Source organism: Chaetura pelagica, unplaced genomic scaffold (genome assembly GCF_000747805.2).
Source record: "Chaetura pelagica isolate M959 unplaced genomic scaffold, ChaPel_1.0 scaffold135, whole genome shotgun sequence".
In the NCBI taxonomy this organism is placed as follows: Eukaryota; Metazoa; Chordata; class Aves; order Apodiformes; family Apodidae; genus Chaetura; species Chaetura pelagica.
Window position 1 is genome coordinate 4,336,556 of NW_009953649.1, and position 11,454 is coordinate 4,348,009.

Genomic DNA, 11,454 nt, shown 5'->3' on the forward strand with positions numbered 1-11,454 from the left:
CTGCTCAACCACTGAATCAGTCTAGGTATTTTAAACACCCAAAGTGACTTGGTCAGTGCAAGAACTTCAATAAGACCAAAATAAGTCTCTTTACATTTTCAAAGCACAGTTACAACTAGACATTCTTACAGTAGATGATTTCTACTCAACACCAGCAACTTACTTGCAATCTGAACATGCCAGTCTTCATAAATCTGCGTCTTGCAATGGCAAAGTAGCCATGCTTAAGTCTGAATTGGATGTGCAGTAGTCAGCATTATGTCCTTTTAAATAGTCTTTTTAATCATTAACGTGGCTTTCATAGCTACATGTGGTTTAATGGGCCATGAAGTTAAGAGTTACTTCAAATCCAACTAGTATCTGACCATACCCTGTGTCAGGGAAATTCAGGAGTCACCTTATAAAATATATTAATGGGTGTACAAGTTGAAAGAATGGAAACATTTTTTACCTATCTCAATACAACGTCCATAACACGTACAAACAAGTCACATAGCACATTCTCAGTATCACCATCACATGTTCACTCCTGACATGATCCTGGCCTGCCTAACCTTCCTCCCGCAGGACGGCCTTTCCTCTCTAGGCAGCAGTCAAAAGCAAGGCATAGAACAACTGGTTACACATACACACTCCTCCCTTCAAAAGCAAACTAGCCAAGAATGCACTGGATGAAGAGCACAGGATATCAGCTTTCAACCAAAACAAACCCAGGCCAAAGTGAACTAACCAAGGCCACAAGCCTTGCATTGCCCAGTGTCCTGTTGCACAGGAAAGAAAGGAAGGTAAAAAATTCTCAGTGTTGCTGACCAAGAACTTCAGAAGGGCAGCACTCCAGAGACAGCCATTCATTGCTATAGCACTGGGGTGGCTGTAAAAAAAAAATAAGCTACACACACCCCCTTCCTTCTGTATTTATATTAACTTTCATGATTTCACATATATGCTCCTTTTCATTAAAAGGGTGTAAACTAGACATCGTGCCCCCCTGAAGCACCATACTGCCTAGAAAAAAAGTTTTCTCTGATAATAGCCCACGTTCCTTCACATATTCAAACTATAAAGTAGGGGAGCTACCCACAGCAACCCTGCTCCTGGGCAAAGTGTAATTTTTCACTATCAACAGACCAGCACAGAAAGCAGGCTTTAAATAGCATCCCAAAACAATCATCACTTCCTTTTTCATCCTAAAACAAAAACCAAGATCCTCAGTAAGTTTCAAGTCAATAAAGAGAATTAAGACAAAAAATGTAAAGCATAAGTGCCAAGGAAAAATCAAAATAAGCAATTATACAAAATTTAAGAGTCAATACACAAGTAACACCAGGTGGCTTCAACTGGAGGTTTACAGAGTATTTTGGACAAGTAAAGCTGACTCAGCAGCACCAAGAGTAAACACAATGACTAAGGTTCAAAATCTGCTACAATGCACTGAGAAAACTGCATGTAGAAATTAACTGTATAAGGAGGACCAAAACCCAGATGCCATCATGCAGATCACTATTTTAATAGAATAGAATCTTTCATTTTTTCCTAAACAAGACACATAGTATCAACTGTTTATGTGCATGACGAAAAGAGGGAATATTACAGTGTTTTATCTGTTTTCATTACATTTACTAGTAATATTGTACAAGAGTAAGAGCGAAGTATATTTAACTTATATTGTTCCAAACAGTAAAATTAAAGGAGTACTTTCAACTCAACATTACCTTGGAAAAGCGAGCATTTATCCATTTTGTAAATGTCTTTTTCTGTACATCATTGTGTTCATCTGGAGAGAGAAAACAAGAAAACAAAGAGTGAAGGTGCATTCTTCTTAATCTTGCAGAAAACAGGTCATATTAAACACTATGCTCACTCAATGGGAGAATTGTTAGCATAATCTGTCAATAAAGCTGTTCAAATCTCTACAAGTTTTTGGTACATGCAGAGTCACAGAAGTGTTTCAACTTTTCTAGCAACCACAGCAGCTCCTTTGCATTAGAATCAGTCTCCCAGCACCTCCTGGGCAGGATACAGACACATTCAATCCATAGGCTTTCTGTCTGGTCAAAAGCAATCTACAAAGTCAACAGATTTTGTCAAGATGTTTTTGCTTGCAGGCACGACTCCAAAAGCTGTGAAGGTCCTTATTCAAGCTTCTGATGCAGATAATAGCCTCCTTCAATACACAGCACAGCAACTGCAATAGCAAAGCTGCTGGAATAACTCTTGAAGCACTTGCATCCTTACCCACCCACCCTCAGCCTGGTTTCACATCCAGGTTAGGAACCATGCTAGTGATCAGTCACAGTCAAGTTCAAGTGAAGTGTGGGAAGGGCTGCTGAGCCCTTCCCTTCAGATGCCCCTACTGGTGTGACACCAAAGGACTATCACCTGTGGTCCAGCAGACAGCCAGAAAGACCCAGAAGGACAAGAAGGAATGACAGGTGAGCATCTACAGGTGAAAACAGAGGAAAGAGCAGTGACCGCCTCCTGTGCAGAGAGAAAATAGCTTTCCAGGTTGTTTAAGGAAGCCTTTTGGGAGCCACCTGCAGTTTTACAGTATCTGTCACACTAAACCAGAATGAGCCACCTCCAGCACAGCTCTGCCCCTATCACAGGACACCTCTTGGGTAAATTGCACTAAGCAATGCTAAGCAGAAGCCTATGCCTCATTGCCTGCACTGATACCTGCTGACACCAGTCTAGACAAAGGAACTCGGGGAACCATGGATTTTCAGGCCTGTTTCCTGCAGCCAAGATACACGTGAAGCCTGTGAAAGGCTTTAAACTGCAAACCCATGAGGCAGACCACAGCCAAGGCAGGCAGTGCCTTCCACTGGACAACCTCAGTTTGACAGCTGCAGCCCAGATCATAATCTCTAAGAGGCCTTTTCAAGACACCAGACCAGATTCAAGACACTTCAGATACCCACAGCACACTGCTGCCTGGGATGCTCAACTGCAGAACTTCTTGATGGCAGCTGGCACTGATTTTTCAGAGCCACATACCACAACAAAGCATACCACCATGCTGTTCAAGCCATCTGTCCCTGCATTAGGATGAAGCCACAGGGGGGGGGGAAAAAAATTAAAAAAAAAAAAAAAATCAGTGAAACTCAAATGTTCCACTTTATGAAATAATGAAAAAAAAATTTATACAGTCTGAAGAGATATCAGAATATGATTAAAAGGCACCATTTAAAAGGTCATACACCTCAGACAGCAGATCGTTGTACAGCAAAGTTTTACCTACAAAACCCAGATGTTTATTAACAAAAAAAAGCCCACAAAATACTAATACTAGAATATTCCTTAGGGAGATGACCTCAACATTTCTTGTTTGTGGCCAAACATGCATGTGAAATGGATGCCATTTGCATCTAATATATCTAACCAGAAATCTGTTACACAGGTTATTGGAGCAAACAACTTGGCAATTTTTATTTAAAAAAACATGAACAAGGAAGAGGGGCTGTGGCTCAGTTCAGACAAGAGAAGTTGTCACATTGGTATGAAATGTCACAGCAGTTAAGATTTAGTAAGCTGTACGAAAGTGTTTATATAAACTTAAATCTCTGTTCTGGGCTCCTTTTAGGCTACAGCTAAAGAACTTGCTGAGGGCACACCAAGGAGTGCACATCTGATGCAACGTGACAGCCAGTGGCCATTGTTCCACACTTCTGTGCTTCTCCTCTTTGCCATCTAAAGCTGATCCAACACAGTCACACCTTGAGCTCAACCAGAAATCAAAAATAGCCCAATGCATAACAATTTTTTTTCTGAAAGCACTTCAAGATACCTGCAATGCATGCACAGCAGGTCATGCTTAAAGCAGTGTGTTGAAATTCAAGGTATCATTCTAGGAGAACAGAATTACCAAAAAGATCTCATTAACCCTGCTCTCTCTTTCCTCAGTCAAACAGGCACCTTACCATCCAAGATAGACAGCAGGATGCTCTGAACCAAGTATCCAGGAGACAGGGTCAAGATTTAAACTCCAAATATCCTGAATATATTCGCTACATTTTTCCCCATTCAAGTTTTTGTTCTTGTTGTTTAGATGACAGGAACAAATTAGCTTATTAACACTACTGCAACCAAAAAACTAGATTAGCACAAAACTCAATCCCAGACTGTTCAACTGTTTTCCATTTGCACTGACTGCAAATACTTTTTGTATTTAATGTATTCAGATTTAAACATCCTTCTCTCTCTGAATGTATTTCAGTAACCTCTGTCACTTCTCTGCCAACACCCTCTCACACATATTTAAGTACTGGGATATGTTCCTAAGGCTTGGTCTGCCTTTTTGCTTCCTTAAACTTCTGTGAGAATCAAGACTAACCCCAAAGTCTGAGGTTTCACATTCCTTTAAAACGCTTACCCCTTAAGATAGTAAAGGCAAAGCACGATGACAGGCAAAAGTAATTGTATTAACTGTGTAAAAAGGATAACAAGTAATGAAAAGGTCATAGATTTATAAATCCAGCTCAGCCCCTTCACAGGCACATGCCCTGCAGGAGGTGACAGCTCTTTTCAGCATTACACCACCTACAGCCAGCCAGAACTCCATTAGCAGGCCTTACTGCTACAGCTGCTACCCCCAGACTGCAAGTCCAGCTTGTGCAGGTGATCCTGCTATGTGTGCTACCATAGCATACATGACATTTACTACACTTACCCAGTAGTCAGGCTCTGCTTTCATATTTGCTTTATAAAATTCTCTGAAAGTCTGTGGGTAAGAATTAAGGGGCAAGCAGGTGCGGGTGACACAGTTGTGGGGGTCTACTACAGGCCTCCTGATCAAGGTGAGGAGGTTGATGAGGCTTTCTACAGGCAACTGAAAGCAGCCTCACAACTACAGTCCCTGGTCCTCATGGGAGATTTCAACTACCCTGATATCTGCTGGAAGACTCACACAGCCAGCCTTTCACAGTCTAGGAGGTTCCTCCAGTGCATTGATGCTAACTTCTTAATGCAAATGGTGGACAAGCCGACTAGAAGAGGAGCGCTGCTGATCTTGTACTAACCAGCAAGGAGGGCCTTGTTGAAGCAGTGGTGGTCAATGGCAGCCTTGGCTGCAGTGATCATGAGATGGTGGAGTTCAGGATCCTGTGTGGAAGGAACAAAATACCCAGCAGGACCAGAACCCTGGACTTCCACAGGGCAAACTTTGGTCTCCTCAATCATCTATTAAGGGAAATCCCATGGGACAGGGTGCTAGAAGATAAAGGAGCTCAAGATAGCTGGTCAACATTCAAGGACCACTTCTTGCAAGCACAGGATCAGAGCGTCCCAATGGTTAGGAAATCTAGTAAGGGTGCTAGGAGACCTGCATGGTTAAAGAAGGAACTACTGGGCAAACTTAAGTGGAAAAGGAAAATCTACAGATCATGGAAGGAGGGGCTGGTCACGTGGGAGGAATATAGGACTGTTGTCAGAGGATGTAGGGAGGCAATTAGGAAAGCTAAGGCCTCCTTGGAACTTAACCTTGCAAGTCAGGTTAAGGATAATAGAAAGGGCTTTTTCAAATACATAGCTAGCAAAACTAGCACTAGAGGCAATATTGGCCCATTGAGGAATGAGGTGGGAGCCCTGGTGACAGAGGATATAAAGAAGGCAGAGGTGCTGAATGCCTTCTTTGCCTCTGTCTTCACTCCTGCAGGGTCTCCCTATGAGCCCCAGATTCATATAGCCCCAGAAGAAGTCAAGATAGAGGAAGAGTTTGACATGGTAGATGAGGATTGGGTTAGGGATCAGTTGAGTAATCTGGACATCCATAAATCAATGGGTCCAGATGGAATGCACCCAAGGGTGCTGAGGGAGCTGGCGGAGGTCATTGCTAGGCCACTCTCCATCATCTTCAGTAAATCATGGGCAACAGGTGAGGTGCCTGAGGACTGGAGGATAGCAAATGTCACTCCAGTCTACAAGAAGGGCAAGAAGGAGGACCCGGGTAACTATAGACCGGTCAGCCTCACCTCCATCCCTGGAAAGGTGATGGAACAACTTGTTCTTGTCACTATCTCCAGGCACATCAAGGACATGGGGGTCATCAAGAGCAGTCAACATGGTTTTATCAAGGGTAAATCATGTTTGACTAACCTCATAGCCTTCTATGAGGAAATTACTAGGTGGATAGATGATGGTAGAGCGGTAGATGTGGTTTATCTTGATTTCAGTAAAGCATTTGACACCGTCTCCCACAGCATCCTTGTAGAAAAGTTGATCAGGTATGGGTTTGGTGATCAGGAAGTGAGGTGGATTAGGAACTGGTTGAAAGGAAGGAGTCAGAGAGTTGTAGTCAATGGGGCAGAATCTGGTTGGAGGTGTGTGACTAGTGGAGTCCCACAGGGGTCGGTACTGGGACCGGTGTTGTTCAACATCTTCATCAACGACCTGGATGAGGGTATAGAATGTACCCTCAGCAAGTTTGCTGATGACACTAAGCTGGGAGGAGTGGCTGACACACCAGAAGGCTGTGCTGCCATTCAGAGAGACTTAGATAGGTTGGAGAGTTGGGCGGGGAGAAACATGATGAAATTCAACAAGGGGAAGTGCAGAGTTTTACATTTGGGGAAGAACAACACCATGTCCCAGTACAGGTTGGGGGCTGAACTGCTGGAGAGTAGTGTAGGTGAAAGAGACCTGGGGGTCCTGGTAGACAGGAGGATGACCATGAGCCAGCAATGTGCCCTTGTGGCCAAGAAGGCCAATGGCATCCTGGGGTGCATTAGAAAGGGTGTGGTTAGTAGGTCAAGAGAGGTTCTCCTCCCCCTCTATTCTGCATTGGTGAGGCCACATCTGGAGTATTGTGTCCAGTTCTGGGCCCCTCAGTTCAAAAAGGACAGGGAACTGCTCGAAAGAGTCCAGCGCAGAGCTACGAAGATGATTAGGGGAGTGGAACATCTCCCTTATGAGGAAAGGCTGAGGGAGCTGGGTCTCTTTCGCTTGGAGAAAAGGAGACTGAGGGGTGACCTCATCAATGTTTACAAATATGTAAGGGGTGAGTGTCAGGGGGACGAAGTTAGGCTTTTCTCAGTGATGACCAGTGATAGGACAAGGGGTAATGGGTGTAAATTGGAGCATAGGAGGTTCAAGGTGAATATCCGAAATTTTTTTTTTACTGTAAGAGTGACAGAGCACTGGAACAGACTGCCCAGGGAGGTTGTGGAGTCTCCGTCACTGGAGACATTCAAAACCCACCTGGATGAGTTCCTGTGTGATGTACTCTAGGTGACCCTGCTCTGGCAGGGGGGTTGGACTAGATGATCTCTCGAGGTCCCTTCCAGCCCCTAAGATTCTATGATTCTATGATTCTATGAAACGAGGATTTTCATAATTGGCCATTTATAGCTAGGGTTGTGTCAAGCTTTCTGCTACAAATCCCCAGGAAGAAATTCTTAACTTAAATGCTAGTGATTTGTTAACAATAGCAACAAGTTATTTTATCCCTCAAATTAATTGTCTTTAGATTCCTATGAGTCTGCAAAGCTAAGACCTGGAGGCTGACATTATGATTCAAATAGCAAATTAGCTACATTCAGTCAAAAACAACAATACTACCACTCAGCAAAAGTACATGGTACTCCAGCCAGTCAGTTTCTCACACAAGACATTTAAAATGTCAGCAAGTCATAGCCCAGTGAGAAACAAATTCAACAAGTCACCAAGACATTTGTGTTTCCTTTCACACTGCCACTGCCTGATGATAAAAGCCAAGGACTGACTTGGGGCCAAATTCTGCTTCATCACCTACTGACTGTTTCCTCTGGCCCACATGGCTGTGCCCACCCTCCAGTCCCTTAACAGACTTGTAATGATCAGTGTCAGAACAGTTTGTTCCTTTAGGAGCAAATAAAAAGAGACCTAAACATACACGTGCACACAAAATTAAACTCTTGTGATGACAGAGAGAAGAAAAGCTTCCTATCCTAGATGCTTGTTTGCCAAAGCCTGTTTCTGTTATACAACATGATATATGTCTGTGCAACTGGAGTACACTCAATACAACTGGCTCTTACAATCAGATGCCAAGCCTGTGTCCTGGCATCCAGTCACCCCCAGGAACTGCTTTTACAGGCTTACATACCTCCTCTACCTTTAGCATTGTCCCTCAATTTTATTTGGGGATTTTGAAACCAGAGTTCAAGTCTAGTCTATTTTACCTTGTGAATATTGCATTCAGGAGAAAAAGGAATCTAAATTATCTAAAAATAGAGGTAAAAACAAAAGCCTCACCAGGCTGCGGTTTGCCCTTTACTCAACCTCTGCTTCCTACTGAGAGCCAGCTTTCTTATTTCCCCAAAATGCACTACACACTTACATGACAAAGCTGTGTTATTTAATTTTTCAAAGACAAAAGTTATCACACCCAAAACACCTGGCAGAGCAGCACTACAGTATAAGTGCCCTGGAGAAGTGCACAGACTAGATTGGCAAGTACAGAAAACGCTCAACCATTCCAGCACAAGTTACCAAGGGTCATCTCACATTTTAAGAATTAAATTTGCCTTCCCCATCTCATTATTTAAGTTTGCAGCAAAGGAATTTGTAAATAAAAGAAGGAATTAGCCTGTGGGTTTCAATTAAGACATTTGGAATGTAACAAAGTTAGAAACATCCCTTTGCCTAAGCCTTTAGGGCAAGAAGAGTATCAACCATGATACAGCCCCACCCAGGACTGACACACACATCTGAGACCCTGAAAACAGTAACAAAAGAAAACAACAGCAAAAAAAGAAACAAACAAAAAAAATCCCACACCACAAAGAGAGAAAAGTTTCATATACTTAGGTGCAGGATTCTCTGGATAGAAAAGGTGTTTTGAAAGTAATCATCTTTCTGTCAAACTCATTCAGACTATTCATATACAAAAAGACAAAACAAGCATCTAAAGTTTGAGGATGGAAACCATTGTGGGTTTTATGTCTGATAGCAAGAGGCAAAAAGACAAGCAAGCCACTAAATGCACCAGTTTGTCACCACCAAGCTCACAGAAGAACCTCTGATGTTCACTAGAACTACTGGGCCCTAACTTTGTTAAGACAGAATAATGCTTAGCAGCAGCCCTGAGGTTTTGTGTTGAGCTAGGCTTTTCTAGGGGGAAAGCCTTTGGATTTATTATTTTTAAAAAAAAAACAAAAAAAACCCACAGAAAGCAAAAGTTAATATTAATCTGCAGATCCCTTCTTCTTTTGCAACACTGTGGTAGAAGAAATGGCCCCAGAAAAAGTAACTAATTTGCAAGCTTTCACCTTAGCACTGCAACTTTTATTTCAGCAATCAGTGGCAAGCACCAAAGTTTTCCTTCATTCCTTTCTCCTTTTCTCTTCAAACTTCAGGAGTCATGCAAAACCAGTTACATTAACAGTAGCCCAAATTAAATAAAAAAAAATAAAAAATTAACTATTCCTGCCTAAAGCAACTGCCACACAAAACACAATTTCCCAAATTGTTTGTTTTCTGTATAGACCAAAATATGTAACAAAAGCATTACAGAAAAAAAACAAAAAAATTCTAAGTCCCTGCATCTCACGCCTTGGTGTTTCCCAACAGCAGACACCATCAAAAACAAGACACCACAGATGAGGAATGAAGACCAGCCCACATTTCTTACTGAAGAGTGCTGTGAGTCTAAGCTAAATAGTATTTACTTCACAAGAAAAATATCCCCCAGCAACTGATAACTTAGAAGGCAGCTTCCTCACAGCTCAAGCAGTGTTAAAACAGCTGTTTTCATCTCTCCCAGCAAAAGCAATGCAACACTGCCAGTCTCAGTGTGTCAGAACAATGCTTAAAAGGAAGCTAGAGAGAACAACAAGCTCTTGGGAGACAAAAATAATGCTGTGAAACCACAGACCAGGTCTGATGGCCCACGCTGGTCAGCCTGCGACCCTGCTGTTTGCACAGAACGACAATGTAAATCCTAGAACTAGAGGCAAAGTGTCCAGACTTCTACACAGGGCTGCTTCACGGGGTCATCAGGGCCCAGCAACCCTGCACTTCACTCCAACAGGTCAAACCACGCCACACCAGTGCAAGACAGCCCTAGGAGGCTTTGTGTGCAATACAAATAAGCTTGGGCACTTATTTCACAAACTGCCAATGAATTGAGATATAGGTATCGTACACATCACCGTGATGACAGATTGGATTATACATGTCCAGTAGATATCAAAGGACAAACTTCACCCATAGGGAGAGGAAGATTCTCACCATCTCCCTGAGGTCCCAACGAACATGACTGACACACAGAAAGAGAGCTGAAAGGCAGATAATTGCCAGATTTGGGGCAGGAGTTAAGATGTTTCTAAGTGCACAAGCAGAAGGCCACTAAGAAAGATGGAGCAAATTTACAGACAAATAAAAGGTAGGAATCACAAGCTACATTTACCACAGCTTGTTTTGTTATGAACACAAAGTTATGTCTTTGCATTTTTGAGTGATTACAAAAAAAACCAACAGAATTGCTTTCCTCAAGTTGGTGTCAGCCCTCTGCTCTTTTTTTCTCTGCCTAAATTAGAATTATTATTAGGCTCTCTTCCATTTGTGGAGGTGATTCACAGGATATAAGGTCAGAGGGATCATTGTGATCGTCTTGCGTAATCTCCTGCATAACAGAGGAGCCATCCCCACAAAAAGCCCATTTGCATACCAGAAAGAAGCAGACACACAACAGATGTCAGAGACCCCACACAGGCCCAAGTAAGCTTGGGCAGAGAAAGGAGCCAAGCCATAAACTATATATATGCAAGTATTTCTCTTAGCTAGTTATAGCAGAGTTTCAAATCAGGCAGACACCACAACCTTGTTTGAACATTTTCAGAAAACAGTGTTCATGGTAGGAAAGACATTAGGCTGTTTTCCACGATTGTCATTCTCTGTGGCAAACCTCCTTTAAAACAAAAAAAGTCTTACACACAGGAGTAATTTTTTTCAAAAGTTTTCATAATTGGCTGGAAAAGCAGACCAGATGAGACAGAAGGAAATGCAATAATATCTCAGAGATGCCTTTTCACAGGTACTGCTAGAGATGCAACATATTCCATGTGTTGCTCTGGTCAGAGCTCCAAGTTTATGTGACAGTGAGAAGGCTGACTTGTTATATGCAATAAGGACAAGTGACCACATTTCAGATGACGGAAAAAGCACCAGACTGGAGAGATTATTTTGTGCTATGTGACAGGTGCATGAAGACAGTGGCACTCTGAAGTTATTATAACACTGAACTTCTGCCACCTAATATTTCAAATTTTTTTTTTATCCCAACTCTGTTTAGCTAGAGGTTTCCCTACCTTGACTTTCCGAAATACCAAATCCTCCTCCATCCCCTATTCTGTCTCTTCACTCCCAAACATAAAAACCTTTAGTGATTCACACCTTCAAAGCTGTCCATCTTTTTCCCAGGTGATCTACCCATCTCTCCCCACCTTGTCCCAAATCTCCTTTTACCACAGGCCACTA

The 11,454-nt window shown here is 42.5% G+C and overlaps 1 protein-coding gene across 1 annotated transcript in view; it reads right to left on the reverse strand.

Moving 5' to 3' along the window:
• UTRN (utrophin) overlaps positions 1-11,454 on the reverse strand; it is a 346,073-nt gene that overhangs the window by 283,232 nt on the left and 51,387 nt on the right. The window contains exon 2 of the mRNA XM_010000014.1: positions 1,713-1,774. Coding sequence (XP_009998316.1) covers positions 1,713-1,774 — 62 coding nt within the window. The remainder of the gene's footprint in view (positions 1-1,712; positions 1,775-11,454) is intronic.